At 34.1% G+C, this 19,383-nt stretch overlaps 1 protein-coding gene across 6 annotated transcripts in view; it reads right to left on the bottom strand.

Moving 5' to 3' along the window:
* PPP2R5C (protein phosphatase 2 regulatory subunit B'gamma) overlaps window positions 1–19,383 on the bottom strand; it is a 219,900-nt gene that overhangs the window by 24,305 nt on the left and 176,212 nt on the right. For all 6 annotated transcript variants that reach the window (XM_044664603.1, XM_044664604.1, XM_044664605.1 and 3 more), the window contains 3 exons: window positions 8,496–8,555; window positions 7,717–7,825; window positions 2,819–2,872 (listed from right to left, as the gene is read on the bottom strand). In XM_044664603.1, coding sequence (XP_044520538.1) covers window positions 2,819–2,872; window positions 7,717–7,825; window positions 8,496–8,555 — 223 coding nt within the window. The remainder of the gene's footprint in view (window positions 1–2,818; window positions 2,873–7,716; window positions 7,826–8,495; window positions 8,556–19,383) is intronic.

Raw genomic sequence — 19,383 nt, 5'->3', positions numbered from 1 at the left:
GGTTCGTCTGGCTTTAGCATTTCCCCTTTAACTTGGTATGTAGTGGGAAGGGGGTGGGTAGGAAACTTGTTATACTTCAGTACTTGACTCCAAAATTCTATGTTGGCCAGGTTTGCTCAAAGACAAAGGGGTGAGGACTATGTATTTCACTTTTGTAGAATTTGTTTTAAGAGAGGTTAAATATTTTTTTAGAAGTGTTGTCTTAAAATTTTTTTTTGTTTATGGACCCAGAAATCTTTTAAGGTGTGGTAAACATTTTATAAAAGAGCTAAGTAATAATGTAATGCTATTGTTTAACTTGAACATTAAAAAAATTAAGTACCAGTAATAGAAATAAACACCCCATTTCAGGAGAAAAACTACCTTAATAAAACATTTAATTGTAAGACTGAACTGTACTTTGTCAATGTTTAATAGAATGCCCAAGTACATAACAGCCTATATTTTAATATTATTATCACTTAAACAAGTAATTTGAAAAAGAAGCTAAAGATCCTTCGGCTATTTCCAAATACCTCAAAGTAGAGAACATATAGAGATATAATGTAGTATGGCTTTCCACAGATATACCAGTAAGATTAGAATATTATAATCCACTTTACTTTATAATTTTCTTTAGAATTTACCACAATGCTTTCAACTCTATTCTATTTCAAGACATAATTTCATGCCTACTTTCAGTGGAAATGATATTCAAATAGTATTAAGTGAATTGACTTTATTAAACAAAAATGCCCTAATAACAAATGTAGTTTTTGTTTTTGCTTCATAACAGTTCTACACCAGACCTGATTCCATCTAAGAAGAGAGTTGGTAGCGAGGAACTTCCTTTATTCATGAAAACTGGTACCTTCTCTTTCAAGGTCACATGGTTAGAATATATCAGAAGTGGGACTAAACTAATAATTCAGGTCTGCCTGATGAGGTTAATTCTTTACTACACCTTGCTGCCTCTTAATAACAGCTACATTAATGGTAAATTGAAAAATCTTCCAAAGTGCTTTTGGGGGACATAATTAGTACTGAGTCTTGACAACTAATAGAACTATTTGCAATGCTCATAGTTTTCATTTAATTTCTTGGACAGAAAAAGACTATACCAATGAAATCTCTTTGAGTCTTTGATTTGGAGAATACCTTGCAAATACCGAAATCAGGTCATGCCACACTGAAAAAAAAAGAGGTTTTTAAAAAAGCACTTTATATCAATAATGCAGCTGCGTTTCCACCATCAAAACACGCCTTCAGTTTAATTAAGGAGGATAAAAATAATGTATCCTCTACATGGCATTCAGTACCTCAACTGTGCTTGATATTGAAGTCTGATAAGATTTGGTACAATTCCTTTGGGGCTTCCAAAGTCTCAGACAGAAATATGGTAGATAGTTCCTGGGAATCCTATGGTGGAGAATGCAGAGTAAAGGTCACTCCTTAAGATGGTTGGAGGCAGAGATTAAGTCAGCCAGTGCTCTCCTTCACCTGGTTTCTGAGCACATCACCTCTGCAGATTTTTTTGTTATTGTTTGTTGGTATCTGATGGAAGTTGATCAAGAGCTTTCTGTTATATTGTGAGAAATTTGAGGGGATTCAAGCATGGAAATTATAATTCTAATGGGTGACACAGGTTGCAAATCAAGTAAACTGAGGGTAAGTCAGTATTGTCAAGTCAGGGTTTGAACTTCCCCTAGTTGACCTGACAAAAATCTCTGTATTATGAATTTCTGACATTTTTTCTATATTAAAATTGGTACTTTAATAGTGAAGTAGTGGAAGATAGCTCTTAGAATATAAAGTATCAATCCTATTTATTTTAGGTTGCTGACTACTTAAAAAAAAATCACATCTTTTTGACTGGTGTCTAAAATATACAATTCCTAAATTTAAAGTTATAACCTGAAATTAAAATGAAAAGCACATGAAAAAAGGGAATCCAACTAACAATTGCTAACAGTTGTGACTGTGAAACAATAATCACAAAACAGATAAAAGTAGGACTTTTACCTCCCTCTACTTCCCAGTTCTGTACATAGATTTTGGAGGGTGGCTGTTAACTTGGATAAGAAGAAATTACATTTAACTGAGCCTTTAGTTATGAATTTAAAAAAAAACTCATGTTTTTCTAAAAAGTGGTATGCAGACTTCACTAAACTGCCAAAGGAGTCCATGACACAAAAAAAGGTTAAGTATCCCTGGGACTAAAAGTCTATTTGCTTCTGTTTTACTCTGGTCATTTGTATATGTAGTAAACAAAGCAAAATATCAAAGTACTTAACAATGGGATTAAGTTGTACATGCTTTAATGAAGTTAAAGTACATTGAGCTCAAGAGAAAAAAAAGAACAAGTTAAGATTTAAGACAGGAGATAATATTTTGAAATTATAACAAATGCTCATTGCTAAAGAACTAATTACTTTAGTCTAATGAGCTGTCTTTTAAAACCTATATGATTGGACCTTATATTCTAGATCAGTGGTTCCCAAACTTTTTTGGCCTACTGCCCCCTTTCCAGAAGAAATATTACTTAGCCCCCTGGAAATTAATTAAAAAAAATTTTAATAGCAATTAATAGGAAAGATAAATGCACCTGTGGCCATCACCGCTCCCCCTGGATTGCTGCAGCACCCACCAGGGGGCGGTAGTGCCCACTTTGGGACTCACTGGTCTAGACAGAAATAAATGAATGGGTAAAGCTTATTTATCTCATATGATAATACTTCTACATTTTGTTAACAAACCCACAATATGTTTACATTTAGCAAAATATAAACATTTTCATAGCAAAATTATGAATTTGACCAAAATAAGATAATATACTTACTGGTTCAGTAAGTGTGCTGTCCTTTTCTAAAAATTGAACTACACAGTATGCCAGCTAAATGGATTAAGAGAGAGAAGATACATTAATATTTCACTCTTTGATGGCAGCATCATCTACATTACCTTCCTGGTATTATTTTCTAACTCTTTTTATTTAGAAAGTTGTTTCCAAATGGGGAACTCACTAGAAGCCCAAACTATACACTACACTATGTACACTACTTCAAAAGTGGCTGTTCCTAGTAAATCCTAGTATTGTTCATTCCACAAAAATTTATTGAGAGCCTACTATGTACAAGTCCCTGAGGGGAAAATACAAAGAACAATGAAGATGCTACCTTTGTCCTTAAGGAGCTTGCAGTCTACTAGTGGTCTTAAGACAAGTACACTGATCATTTGTAATGTTCCATTCCTGTAGGTTACTGTAATCATAATGTTTTTGGATGGAGACAAGATCAGGGTTTTGTTTCTTGAAAACTGACATTTCAGTATCTAGAAAGTTTGAATTGTGCTTTCATTTTCAAGCATTAGTAGGAAAATGAGCTTATGAAGAACAATATGAAGATTAAGTCCAAGTTGTTATTATAATGTGACTAAAATGGTCCAGGAAAAATAGCCAATAGTCCTCCAGACTAAAAGAGAAAAAAATCAAGCCAAACTAAAGTTGAAACCAGACTGACCAAAGATGAATGTCAACAGAACAGCTGGATGTATGTTGTTATATTGCCAACTGTGGGAAGGGTGAGGGGAAATCCTGGAAAGCTGACTTAAAAAAAAAAATCCTTATAAGTGTATCCTTCCCTATTCCTTCTCCTTTGGGGTTATTTACTAATTCCAGGTTAAAAAAATCATTGTTAAACACAAAAGGAGTTTGGAATAAAGACAATTAAAAGTTCATTGTATGTGGAAGGTTTTATTATGGATTTTCTCTTGATTCCTTATTTAAAACAGGAGAGGCTATAACATGGCCAAGGGATAAGCACTAGATAAAGGTGAGAGTGAACTCAAAGGATCTAGTCCTGGGTCTTCTGCTGACTCAAAGATGAGACCTTGGGCCAATCACGTAGCTTCTGTATATCAGTGCTCTCCTTGGGTAAGAGAAGAATATTATGCTAATGCTTCTAATTATATTGCATACTATTTGCTGATGTTGAGGAAATCTGAAATAGGTCTCATATACATGTTCAGGGAATATACACTTATAAGGCAAAATGAGGAATATTGTTTTTCCTTTGTCAATAACTAGTGTCAAAAACCAGGCTTAAGGTTCTTAATTCTCTCAAATTAAGATCATAAATACATAAAACATAGTCATAAAGATATAATTTTTATCTTCAAATCCACTTCTCAATGGGAATTCTCAATTCCATATTTCCAACGGTCTGTTTGATATTTCTATTGCATCTCAAACTTAACATGGCCACACTCGAACCTATTCTCTCCCCTCCAAAATCCACATCTCCTTGCCTCCAAGGCCTCCTGGCCGACTTATTTATTTTTGTTGTTGGCATCACCATCTTCTCAAAAACCAGGCTCAAAATCTCTTATTCTTTCCTCTCTCTCACCAACCTATTACTAAGGCCAGTTTTTAGAGTATTATAATAAAAAACACAGTGGAGTAAGTGTTAGAAGACCGGAGTTTGAAGAAGACTCTACTACATACTAGCCCTATGACCTTTAGGAAATCAGTTCAGAAAAGATCTCCTTATCTCTAAAATGAAAGAACTGGACTAGAATAGGGATTCTTAATCTAGGATCCAAAGATTAAACAAATAAAAAAAATAAAAAAGTGTTTCTAAAAATTTGATAATTTATTTCAATATAGTTTCCTCTGAAATACTATATGACTCTGTGAAAAGGCTGATGGTTTTTGACAGATGGCCAAAGGGGCACAAAAAAGGTGATTTCTGAGGTATTTTCTATCCATAATATTCTATACTTCCTGTCCATTCTAGCTTTATAATCTGTCTCTAATCAAATTCATTTCCACATATTAGCTTATGTCTTTATCATCTCTCATTTAGATTATTGTAATAACCTCTGACCTAGTCCTGCCTTCAGTAGTTTGCCTTCTTTAATTCCTTTTCCCCATCAATGCTCGAATAATATTCCTAACATAGTACACTGATCACAATAATTCGCTGCTCAAAAACTTCCAGGGGCTGCTTAGTTAAATAAAGTTTAAAGTCTTTATCCTGGGATTTAAGGCCTTTTACAATCTAGCTCCAACCTCTGTTTCTATTCTTAACTTCAAATTCTTCCTTGTTAAGTACTATATGTACTATATGCTCCAGTTAAAGTCTACTATTCACTGTTAATAATTTTTCTCTCTTGCCTGTGCCTTTTTGTAATTCATCTTCACTTATCTCTAAAGCTCTGCTTATTGACAGTTTTCCTCTTCCCTTTAAAGTTCAGTGGAGATGCTACTTCCTGGAATGAATCCTTAGTTTTCTCAGTTAGATGTGATTCCCTCTCTCACTGAATTCCTGTTTGACCTTTCCTATGCATTCAATCATTTTCTAACTTGTATTATAGTTATTCGTGAGCATGTCTTATCCTCTTACTGGTTGGCAAGCTCTTTGAGGATAAGAATTTGTATTATTCAAATGGCTCCTAGTAGGTACTTAATATTTTTTGAATTGAATGTCTATCAATAAATGTTACCACCTACTACCAAAGTTGTCAATCTGGTAACTCTCTGGGTAGGCTTATCTATAATGCTTCAATTATCAACAATCCAGGGTTTCATCAGTGTGGGTCCTTCAGACTGAAAGGACTCTATGCAGAATGAAAGCCCTCTATAACGTAATAGTATAGTGTTTATGAGTTGTTGTAGCCAAAAAATCCACCACTTAAGTGGCCAACCTGGCAATGAGCCTGAGTTTAATTATACCGTTTCTCAGACAACAGACATCACTGCGCCCATACTCAAAGCCTTTCAAACTTGTTAGAACCTGTCCAAGTTTCTATCCTGTTAGAAAAGACTCCAAGAACTCAAGGTCACCCTTGTTCCATAATGAGGCACTGAAGTAGGGCTTTAAGTATCTTTCCTAATAAATATCATCTCCCAAAAAGTCAAAATTTAAAAAAAAATTGAATTAACTCCCTGCAATATGCTACATACACCTAATGTTCCAAGTTTGGATTAGGAAAAACAGATGCTTAACTTTTCAAATGTATAAGGAAACAACGTGACAGCTGCTGAAGATTAAGTTCTTCAAGCCCTCTCGAGTTCCACTCAAGTTCTTTTTTTCTACCTGTTGGATCTAACATACAACATGATTCAGACAAGTAGGCCTGGATTCACATATAACGAATTTTTCATATTTTATTTACATTTCCCCTTGAAGCTCTGTCCTGGATCCTTGTCTTATCTTTCCCTACACTATCTTGTCTGGTGATCTCATTGGCTCCTATGGATATGGATGACCCTTGAAGAGTATGTGTAGCACTAATCTCTCTGCTGAGTTCCAGGAGGCATTTCAAATGCAACATGCTTAAAACAAAGCAAATTAGCTTTCCCAACAAACTCTCCCATCTACTACATTTTCCTATTAATTATAAACCAAATAATGCATAACAACAACCATAAAACACCTAGTTGAATACAAACAATATTACTAGCTAGGATTCAATAAATTCTCAATAAGTTTAAAAGAATCAAAATTCAAACCTGTTTCTAAGTGTTGGCATTTGTTGTCCACAAACAAAAGCAAAATGGAAATTTTTGGTAAAATTTTTTCAGATTGATTAATGAAGCAATATTAACACAAAGAGCAAATTATAAGTCTTCAGGGGCATGTGGGTGGATTTTGTCCTTGGATCTGTCAAAATCAAATCCATGGAGGCAATCATGCCCAAGCCAAGATTATGTATAAGGGCTATGATAGGCATTAGGGAAAACACAAAGGGAAATAAGGTTTCATCTTGTTCAACATTTTTATCAGTGCCTTGGATGAATATATGGATAGCATGAATGATGATCAAATCTGTGAAGGACACCTAGAGCTCTATGAATTGGCCAGATAGCATTGTTACACTTTAATAAGAAGATTATCAAGGAGCTAGCATTCATGAACAGGTAAAGGCATCCAAGATGGTGAGGAAACAATGTTATATGAAGCAGGGGGTGGGGTGGTGGTGGTGGTGGTGAGAGAGAGACAGAGAGAGAGAGAGAGAGAGAGAGAGAGAAAGTATAAGTTTACTTTCTTTAGTTTCAGGGAACAGAATTACAAATGAATATAAGTTTCATGGAGATGGACTTTGGTTTATTTTAAAGAAATGGAAGGGGTAGCCTTGTTAGGAATATTCAAGTGGAAATTGGATAACCAGTGGCCTGGAATGTTGTAATACACATTCCTTGGTTAAGTAGGAAGTTAGATGCCTAGATGTCCTTTTGGATCCCTTCCAACTTTGAATCTCAGATTCTGTGAAATGCATTGCTAGAAACTACTAACTATAATTATGCTTAAATATATTGTATTTATTTTTATTTTGTAATTCTAAGATATTTTGTTTTCCCAATTCCTCATGTAATAATAATTTTCAACATGTACTTTCCAAAATTATAAGATCCAAACCATCTCCCACTCCCCTCACTTGGAGATGGTAAACAATCAAATATAATTTAAATATTAACTATAACTCTATATTTCAAAGACTTTATAATCTTAGTGGTTCCATTTCTGGTCTTTCAAAACAAAAAGGAAAGTAATTTTAATCTAAATCTTTCAAATAACTGTTTGGTAACACCTATTTGTTACCAAAATCATCAAATTTCATTCAAAAGAGCAATATGCTTTATAAAAGATGCAAGTCTTAAGTTCAGCATACTGTGTAAATCAAACATATCTGATAACAACTGGACTCATCCACAAATAGCTAATGACTCCACTGTACCTGAGGATGGTAGACACTCAGTGATTTCACTTTGTGCAAAGGTAATAACACCTTCAATAAGAAAATCTTGTGCTCTTCTTTTAATGGTAAGGCAAATCCATTAATTATGCTGAAAAAAAAAAGATTTGGTTCAAAATTTTAATATATTCACAAATTCCAAATCTGTAAATATCTTATTTTTTTTTCAGTCCAATTTTCAAATGGAAATTCTGGGTGAGTCAAGTTTCTTTCAAAAAGCAAGGGGGAAACACAAGAGATTTTAACAAAAAAAATTTTCAGGGAAGCATAGGCATTGGAATCTTGAAGGTTTCATCGTAACAACTATTATGAAATAATGGTATGTAGTGATAAATTAGAATCATTTTCAAAATAAAAAATAAACTCAAGTGGAATATCCTTCTAAGGGGACAAATAATCAGCTTGTCATAATACAAAGACTTGATATACAAAACTCAGAGATACTGAGATTGTTTATAACGGGGCTTTTAACCACTGCATGAAAACCTCAACATTCTGATTTGTCCAAGGGGGAAAAATAACACATTAAATGAATTTGGAAATGTGGGCAATATTCTATATCAAAGTCTCCCAAAAAAGTATGTTTACCCTTTCATATTAAATAAAATCCTGCACATTATCTCTCAGAATATTTTGAGTTACTATTAACTATGGCAAGGAATTGAATTTGAGGCCCTACTGAGTTAAAAATTCACTCCAAAAGTCCAATTTTATAGAATAAAACAGAAATTTCTCATGCATTTAACAATACAATGACTTACCTTCCCAATATTTCCAGTAATTCTGCTATGCCGTTGTGATGCTCTGTTTCATAAATAAACCTGAGGAAGAAAAAACATATTTGAATAATCACAATTCAAACATCTGCAATAGCTGGTAGCAAAAGTTCCAAATTAGGAAAACATTTCCATAAATGAATGAAACAATTTTAATGGCAAAAACATGAATTGACATTTATTAAAAAAATGAAAAAATACCATAGCTGATTTTGTTGGTAGTAGTTTATTATGAACACAGATAACTATGATGATATTTTCTCAAGTACATTGATTCTGGGGATGAGGGGTGGGGAGGTGGAGCAGAGCTAAGATGGTGGTTTAGTAGCAGTGAAAAAACATTGATCCTCTATTAGGACAAATGATAAAATACTTCCACACTGCGCCTAAGTATGGAAATAAGAGTACTTCTTTGTACTTCACAGATGGTTTTTGAATTAAATTAATGTATCAAAACTATTTATATTTTTAGCCAATAATCAAGAAAGGTAATTTGGGGAGTAATCTTTTTAGAACTAGACAATTACAAAAAAATGTATACTTTAAATTAGTTTATTTTCAAAGCAGATGCTAAGAGATATGCCCCTGCAGATTAATTTTTACTCTACAATACTGATGACTGCTGGCCATTTGGGCTCCTGTTTGTATGCTTGTGAATATTTGTTACTTTCAATAATTATTTATTAGGCATTTTCTCACTACAAAGCTCTGGGCTGGGTGCTGAAGGGAAAATACAAATATAAGATTTTATGCATTTCCCTGAGAGGTGCCATCTAGTTTCGAGAAACAATGTAAATGTATGAGAGAGTTAAGTAGAATAAAAAGCAGTACATGATGAAATCCCAAAGAGTCAGACAATTATTATTCAGAGAAGGAGCTAAAAGAAGATTAGTTCAGTTTGGAGAAAATCCAAAAAACGAAAGCAGAATATGTTTTGGGCTATTAAGAATGGGCAGGATTTAGTTAGGCAGAAGGATAAGAAAACAGTATTCTAATGGTTGAGAGAGACACTGCCAAGGAAAACAAAGTTAGGAATGAACCTGATATTATCAATGGAACAATGAGCTAGTGGTAGCCTAGCTAAAATGGAGGCTCTGTATAGGGGAGAAGTGGGAAATGAGGGAAAAAAAGGTAGGCTATAGCTGAGGATTCACTGGAGACTTTAAATGCTATTTATGTTGAGATCTGATAGTTCAACATCACTGATAACACTTTGTTTTATTCCACATTATTAAATTTCTAACTATATTTCCCTTTTACTCAAGCATTTAATATTATAATTAAATATTAAAGAACAAATCTTAAAAAATTTAGCAAACCCAAACAACAAAAATATTTTCTATATTGAAAATTTTTGCAGTATTTAAGTAGATACCTGAATATTATAATTCTTTATTATTCTTTCAACAAATGTATACTGCATGAATAGTGCTTCTTACGTGCAAGGAATGGGGCAAGATGCTAAAAATGAAAAATGCAAAGAAAATTAAGATATAGACCCTGCTGTCTGGGAACTTAACAACTTAGTGGGAGAGATAGCACATGCAACAAACAAATAAAAACACAACAAAATACCCTGCCAAAAAAGTGCCAAGTGAATGGCAGAATATTAAGTTTGATGCATTATGGGCAAAGAGTGTTACAAAAATAATAAGACAATCCTAAAGCTTTAATGAATCCTCAACCAATCTGATAGGGATAGAGATGGTAGGCAAATAATACAAGGTACAATGTGATAAGGGCACAAAAGAAATACAAAGTACTATCATATGATTTTAAGGACCAAAGGGACTTCAGTGACCATCTAGTCCAACCTATATCCAAAAAGGAATCCCCATTTTGACATGTCAGACAAGAAGTTAACTTGTCAGTATTTTAAAATCTTCTGTGAGAGGACATTCACCACTAACTGAGAGGTATTCCATACCACTTTTCAATTATTCTCATGGTTAGGAAGTTTTCACTTACTTCAAGACTAAATTAATCTTTCTCAAGAATATCAAGGGAATTAATGGGAAAAAAATGTAAGGAAGGTAGGCTAGCCATACCAGATCTCAAACTATTACAAAGAAATAATCATTAAACAATCTGGTACTGGTTAAGAAATAGTGGTGGATCTGAATAGACAGGTAGGAAATAAGCACACTAATCTTGCGTTTGATAAATGAAAACATTCAAACTTATGGGACAAGAACTCATTATCTGACAAAAACTGTTAGGAAAGCATTTTGACAGAAACTATGTATAGAGCAACACATCCCATCACATATCAAGATAAAGCCAAAATGGGCACATAATTTAGACAAAGGGAATGTCATAAGCAAATTAGGGAAACATGGAATAGATTACCTTTCAGATCTTTGGATAAGGGAAGAATTTATTACTAAATGAGATAGCATTAAAGGAGGTAAAATGGATAATTCTGATTACATTAAATTAAACAGCTTTTGTACAAACAAAACCAATACAGCCAATGTTGGAAAGAAAACAGAAAACTGCGAAAATATTTTTATAGCAAGTTTCTCTCAGAAAGGCCTCATCTCTCAAACACATAGAGAACTGAGTCAAATATATAAAAATATGAATCATTCCCCAATTGATAAATGGTCAAAGGATATGAATAGACTGTTTTCAGATGAAGATCTGTCTGTAGTAACATGAAAAAATGTGTTGCATTGTTGGTGGAGCTGAAACTGATTCAACTATTATTCTGGAGAAGAATTTGGAACTATACTCAAAGGGCTATAAAATTATGCATACCCTATGACCCAGCAATATCACTATTAGGTTTGTATCCCAGAGATTAAAAAAAAGGAAAAGGACCTGTATGTACAAAAGTATTTAGAGCAGCTCTCTTTGTGGTGATAAAGAATTGGAAATTGAGGGGACATACATCAACTGGGGAATGGTTGAACAAGTTGTGATGAAATATGTGATGGAATACTCTTGTGATATAAGAAATGATGAAAAGGAAACTTTTAGAAAAACTGAGAAGACTTACATGAACTGATGCAAAGTGGAGTGAGCAGAACACAGTTAACAGCAATACTATACAATGATTAATTGTGAATGACTTAGCTTTTCTCAGCAAAACAAAGGCTGAAGACAATTTTGAAGATCTATGGTGAAAAATGCTATCCACCTCCAGAGAAAGAACTGAAAGAATCTGAAGATTGAAGCATACTGTTTTTTTTTAAACTTTATTTTTCTTGTTTTTTTTTGCTCTGTATTCTTTCACAACATGACTAATATGGAAATATGTTTTGCCTGACTGCATGTTATAACCTTTATCAAATTATTGTCTCAAAAAGGAAAGGTGGAAGAGAGAGTATAGAGAAATCTGGAACTCAAAATTATAAAAAATGAAGGTTAAAAATTGTTTTTACATGTAATTGGAAAAAATAGAACATAAAATTAAAAAAAAAATACTAACTTGACCTTTATTCTTGGTTCTATCTTTTAGGTTTTTCTAAGTCTCTCAACTTAAAACTGAATAAACATGCCACCTTTGTACTGTTACTCAAAGTCTTGGATAAAAATATTAAAAAATAAATAGCACAAGGCCTTCAAGCATGCATCATGAGATAACGCTACTGGAGACTTCTTCCTGAGACGATATGATACTACAAATGAACATTCTTTCAGTCTGGTCATTCAACTAGATCTGAATTTGTCTTACTGAATTACTGGTGGTCTAGATCTCCCCATGAGATACTTTATTAAATGCAAATTTGATTAAACTAGATTTAGGTAAACACTATTCACAACCTTTCCCCTATCTATCAGATCAAAAACTCTGTCAATCAATGAGCATTTCTTAAGTGATTACTACATGCCAGTCACTATGTGGGTATTTGAGGGTATATAAGGATAACAATAAAATAGTTCTTGCCATTAAGGGGCTTAAGTTTTATCAGGATGATAGAAGAGGAAATAAAGTTACTCAGGCATGGGCTACTCCTTAATGTTTTCATTTTTAAATTTTTTCAGTTACATGTAGAAATGATTTTTGACAATTGTTTTTTGACATTTTAAAATTCAGATTTTTCTCCCTCCCTTCCTCTAAGCCCCCTGCTGGTGAATAATCTGATATAGGTTAATACCCCTTCTTTTATGTAATACACATTTCTATATTGCTTTTGTTATGACAGAAGACATCACATATACAATAGAAATCTCATGAAGGATATGTAGTGGATGATGCCATATTTTTTTCTGCACTCAGATTCATATAGTTCCTTTTTTGGTTATGAATAGCATTTTCTTTGTGAGTCCCTTGTGGTTATATTGGAGAGTTGCTTTGCTGATAACGGGTTAGGCCAGTGATGGCAAACCTTTTGGAGACTGAGTGCCCAAACTGCAACCCTCATGCTGCATGTGAGCCATCCTCTTACCCCAGAGAGGGGAGGAAGGAAGCGCTCCCATTGGCCTGCTGGTCAGAGGGGAGGGTCATGTAAGAAATGTCCTCAGCCACATGGAGAGGGGGAGGGGAGCAGCTCCCTCTGGCAAATGTGCCATGAGTTTGCCAACATGGGTTTAGGCCTTCATAGTTGATCATTGTATAATATTTCTGTTACTATACACTGTTCTTCTGGTTCTGATAATTTCATTTTGCATCAGTTCATATAAGTCTTTTCAGGTTTTTGCAAACTTATCCTGTTCACTGTATCTTATAGCACAATAGTATTCTATTAAAACCAGATACCACAACTTGTTCATCGAATCACATGGGCTACACTTGAAAAAAGTCATGCTTACTGATCCTAATCACAGCTGACTTTTTTAAAGGTTGACTAATATATTTTTGCTAATTTCTTCTAGAATTTCCCCAGGAAGTTAAGATGTCTTCAATGGCCAACAAAAGGGATAAATGGGTTTCTTATATGGCATGTTTAAGAAGACTCCGAGGAAGAGTTGGCATTTGAGATGGGTTTCAATAGATGGAGATAAAAGACTGGAGCTAGGAGAGAAAGTGAGAGGAGAAGCAGATTCTGGATAGAGAAAATACAAATAACAAGTTTCAAAAGGAGGAAAGCATAAGATACATTTGGAGGTCAATGAATGGGCCAGTTTAAACTAAAAAATCGGGCAATTTTAAAAGGTAAGTAGGCACAAGAGCCTTGGGGGCATTAATTTTCAAGCAAAAGCATTTGGATTTTATCTGAGGGGCAGTGGGAAGTGAAAGAAAGGTTTAAGAGTGAAGTGACTATCCAAGCAATATTGTAGAAAGATTAACCTGGCATCAGTGTAAGCATTGGCAGAGAGAAAGTGAAGTCACTCCTGCCACTGCCTAGAGGTGAAGTAACAGGGATGGATGATGGCAGTGGTCAACAGAAAGAAAAGATCTGAAATAAACTGAGAAGGTAGAATGAGAAGATTTACAGACTAGCTTGAATGGTGAGGATATAGCAAGAGGAAATAAAGATAACTCCTCACTTAGATACAGATCCAAGATTTGCCCGAGTGCTTTTGTCAACAGAACCCTTTGTAGTGGTAAATGTTATCCCCAATTACAGATCAGGATACCGATGTTCTGGGATTCAGATGATATGCCCATTATCATACATGTCTAAAGTAGGCTAAGAAATGTCAAGTACAGCATCCTATCCACTGAACTGTGCTTCCTTTGAAACTTCTAAAAAGTTTTGAGTCTAGGTATTGAGAAAATATAGAAAGCCACCTACATTTCAGATATCTTGGTTTCCCCTTAGCCTCTACTGTCATTCACAGAGCTCAAAAGATGTTGCCAAGCAATCTAGTTACTATAGTTAGTTGTTTCCTAACCTTTTACATTAAAGTAAAATTATTTCCTTTGTTGTTCTCTCTATAAATCTACAAATTTAAGCCAATGAAATAGTTTTCAACATTGCAAACACAGGCTGTATACAATAAAATCTTTTAACATAAAATATTTATTTTTTAAAAAATAGGAGTTATATAATCATTATACTAAATTACTCTCCTGATGTGACTCTGGCTAGTAATATATGTTTCTTTGCGAACTTGTTTCTTTTAAAGGCATATTCAAATTCAGTTTTTGTTTGAATATGTATATCAGTCACAATCAAATAAATATGGAAAATGTAGCTTTCCATAAAGCTTAGATGGAGAAGGGAAGGGGAACAGAATGTGAGACCAGAGGAAGGAAGATGTGAAAAGAATTTTGGATTATGTTTCATATATTCAGGAATAATCAAGGTTGTTTTACTTCTTTTTACCAACTAATCCTCAAACTCAACCAAAGCAGTTATTTGATTCTCTTTTTCCTCTCCCTCTTCTTCCTCCCCCTCTACTTTCCATCTCAGAATCAATACTGTGTATTGGTTGTAAGACAAAAGACCAGTAAGGGCTAGGCAATGGGGGCTAAATGACTTGCCCAGGAACAAACAGCTAAGAAGTGTTTGAGGCCATATTTGAACCCAAGACCTGCCATCTCTAAGCCTGGCTCTCAAACCACTGAGCTGCCCCTCTATACCACATTGTCTAAAGTTAATTTTCAAACTTACTTTTATGGCTCAGAATAAGAAAGTCTGGGACACACATACATGTTATTTACTATAAAGCATTAAAGAGGAATTTAAGTTCATTACTTAACCTGGAGAAGGGAAGGCAGTGTTATTTGCATATAATAACCAATTTAACTATATTAATTATAGAACAAAAAGGAAATGAGCTTAAATAACAACCTCAAGAATGTATGGCAAAATTCCATGAGAGTGACTTTTACTGGACCCAAAAAAAATGATTAAAAAAAGATTCCACAATCTATTGAAGATTTTCAGTCTTTAAAAATAGGATAACCTTGTTCTGAGAAAGCTTATATATGGTCAAGCCTACATGAGTTAAAGTCTGAGATTTTATCCAAAACAGTCCTTAGTTCCTACATTTGTAGCTTGGAAATTGAGAAATTTTTCTTTTAAAAAAGCATTTATAAAAACCAACACACCAAATTTGTATAATTTTATTTCAGAACATTTTCTTTCTTTTCAAAAGACTGATCTTACAAATATACTTGATTTTAAAGTAGTTTTTCTATTATGAACACTTGAAGAATTGGGGATTTTGGTATAGGTACTCCTTTCACAGATGCTCTCTGAGACTTAAAAAAAGATGATCTCTGAGAGCTGCTGTGGCTTAAAATTTCTTCATCCTATAGCCAGTCTGGTGATTAGCACTCCCAACTTTACTGAACCTGGTCTTCAGAAAGGAGACATGTTGGCCACAGGGTCCATATTCAAAATCTTTCCTGCTAGGTAGGACTTATCATGGCACAAGTCTCCACACTTTGGTGAGGGACTTTAATAAAGCTTCCATTATGAAGGTCTTAAAAATCCGCCCATAATAATACCTTTCATCTCAAAATCACTGAATTTCCATTCCTCCTCTTCTCCAATCTGTCCTTGCTCAGGTGATTTGGAATTTATAAATATGTCCAGACCTCTTCCAACCTAAAGACTTTCATGTTTTCTCTTCAAGCTATTATTCCACAGTTCATTTCCTTTTCACAGTCAAACTATGGGGAAGGATGACATTTTTGTTGCTTCCATTGCTTCTGCCTACCACTTGTATGAGGTTGACTATCACCCCTCTTTTCTGGATGCTAATTTCTATGAATGAAATTCAAGATTTTGACTTGCTTCAAATTGGTGCCTCATATTGCACGAAGAGCACACTTAAATCTCTATGTCTGTTTTATATGAACTACTTTTCATATTGCCCATTTCTGCTTAAACTTTATAATGTTATGTAACTTTTTGGTGCAAATCTTTTATTTCCACTGTCTTTCCTTTCAAATCTACATCTTTTGAAATGTTACATATCCTTCAAGGGCCAGGCCCAATTGTCTTTGTCCACAAAGTCTTCCTTGACCATTTCAGCCAAAAGTAATTTCTCTTGCTGCTATACTCCTAAAGATTTTTTTTTTGGATGGTGAGGTAGTATGGGAGAGTAGGATAACAAGATACTTAGAGTCAGAAGAATAGGGTTTAAGCCCCAACTTTGATAGTTATGGGATGATGAACAAAAAGTAACTTAAAACTGTCTGTATCTGTTTCGTTTGTAAAATAATGCTTGTGAAATTGTCAGTTGTTATAATTGTAGTGCCTACTTTATTGGGATGTTTTGAGATTCAGATGGAATAACATATGTTCGAGGCAGCTTTGTAGGCCTTAAGGAGCTATGTAAATCTCATTTATTATTAATAGTAGTGCCTCTGCCACCTATTACATATTACACTTTGTGTTATTTGTAGTTTTGCCATATCTTGCCTGCTATTCCCTCCTCTATTCCAAGAAGGCTCTCATCACCCCAGATCAGGAACACATCTCCTCAACACTGCTTTCTATTGAAATCATTCTTTTCTTTTATGGTCTAACTTAGGGGGGCCAATTCCTCCATGACTTCTTTCTTGACATCCTCTCTTTACCTATTTCCCTAAGTTGACATTATTTTACAAAATTGAATCAAATCTCTAGCTGACTGTAAAGACACTAAGGGAAAGATTAAATCATGCATATTTGTATATCTTCTCATAATAGTCTAACATACTGCTTGATATACAGCAAGCATTCAATAAATGCTTACTGAAATAAGTACATATAACTGGCTAATCTATAAGTTTCCTTCCCAGCTCTCAGTCTGTGATCCTGTGGTAAAACAATTAAGAATTCATGGCATGGTCTACCTATCAGCTTGTCTGTGTTAAATAGCTAACAAGGGATAACCTAAACTTCATCTATATTCAACTTGAACACTCTAAATGGTGCTGAGCTTTTGCTACTCTTACCTCGAATTTAAGAATGCTCTTTTCTCTCTAAAGCTGTCCTCTTACATTAGGTTTAGAAATGAAACACCTAATCTTCTATCTTAGTATATGAAGGAAACATATTTATCAGTCTTAAAAACAAATCTTATTTAATTTCAAGTAGAGAAATAGCTGAGGACATGCAATTTAGATAAAAAAGAATAAAGAATGTATAAGAATAGAAATCTTATGAATGCACAAATCCCCGAAATTCTTAAAGTATCCAAATTTGTAATCCATAGATAAAAAGATTAAAATTTAATTCTTAGTGATACAGATTTAATGTGAACTAATTAGTTAAGAGAAGCTTAATTCCCAAATCACAGATTCAGTTAGAAGTGACAGTTAGGTGGTGCCACTAGTGGATAGAGCACAGACTCCTCTAACCTGAGTTCAAATCTGACCTCTGACACTTTCTAGCTATGTGACCCTGAGCAAGTTACTTAATCTTGTTTGTTTAAATTTTAAAAAAGTGACCTCAGAAATTATTAAATGCAAGTCTTACTTTATATTGAGGAAACTGAAGCCCAGAGAGGTTAAGTGATTTGGCCAAATTCACAGGTACTAATAAGCCTCAGAACCTGGACTGCCCTACAAGCCCACTTTTAAACACTTACCTTCTGTCTTAGAATCACTATAAGTATTGGTTCCAAGGCAGAAGAGCAATAAGGGTGAAGCAACTAGAGTTAAGTGACTTGCCTAGGGGTCATACAGCTAGGAAGCTGCTGAGGCCATGAAACCCATTTTCACTGGGAAATACAGGTAATACATTTTTAAATATAAATAATGATGAAGCAATATGACTTGGTGAATTGATTCTAAGAATCTTCTGCTGGATTCTAACTTCAGCTCTACCATGACCTTAAAATATCTATCTTTAAGAATATGAAAATGGGAAAAACCAAAGACAGGAATCATAAAGAAGAATTTGAAGATGTTTTACAGAACGACTACATTTTAGAGTTAGAAGGGACCTCGGAGGCCAACTAATCTAACCTATATCCAAAAAAGGAATGTCCTTTATAACATCCTGGACAAGGGTCATTCAGTCTCTGCCTAAAGTTTTCCAATGAAAAGGAACCTGCTGCTTCCAGAGGCAACATACTGTACTTTTCAATAGATCTAATTGCTAGGAAGTTTTGCTTATTTCAAATTTAAATTGACCTCTCTCTGTAGTTTCCACCCTACTTCCTAGTTCTGCCTTCTGAGTTCAAATCAATCAAGTGTAATCTTTCTTCCACAAGACATCTTTTCATATACTTAAAGACAGCTGAGGTTTCTTTTCTTTAGTCTAACTATCCCCAGAATGCCTTCAGTAGATCCTTACATGATATGGATTCACGGACCATCATCATCTTTGGTGCTTTTCTCTGGACATTTTTTAGCTCATTAACTGGAGTGCTCAGAACTCATAAGTAGAGTCCTCATATGGTCTGACCAGGTTAGAGTACAAGTGGACTATTGACTTCTTATTCCTGGAAGCCAAGACTTTGAAATGCAGTCCACAGTTTGCATTACCTTTTTTGGCTACTATGTCAGACTACTGCTTCATAAGGAGCTTTAAGTGCATTAAGATCTCCAGATCTTAATTTCCTCCCAAGGAAAAAGGCATTTATTTCTGAAGTAATGAATTTATAACTGGTTTATATTGTAATTAATTATAAATTTTTTTATTATTTTAACACAAACAACACAAATAAATGATTTTGTAGTTCTGTAGGTCTGACTAAATCTTTACCCAAACCCACATGAGGATATATTATAATAATGTTCTATTGAAAATGTGCAGGTACCAAAAGGTGCAATTACAAGCAAATTTAAATAGTAGGGTAAAAAGTGCTTCAATTCAACAGTTATGTTGTCACCAATAGACATATGCATGCTAAATTTTTACTTCACTTTTGTTTCAATCCACAACAAATATGAAAATGTAAAGTTTATTTGCTTGCTAATATGAAAAACAATGATAATGTTATGTAAAATAATTTAATAATATTTGTAAATATGAAAGTGCTTTTTTTCTTTTTCTTTAAAAAATACATCAAATGGACATAATCTGTTTCATACAGA

This window comes from Gracilinanus agilis, chromosome 2, assembly GCF_016433145.1.
Source record: "Gracilinanus agilis isolate LMUSP501 chromosome 2, AgileGrace, whole genome shotgun sequence".
Lineage (NCBI taxonomy): Eukaryota > Metazoa > Chordata > Mammalia > Didelphimorphia > Didelphidae > Gracilinanus > Gracilinanus agilis.
Note: the sequence above shows the minus strand (reverse complement) of the source record. Positions and strands in the feature narration are given on the sequence as shown.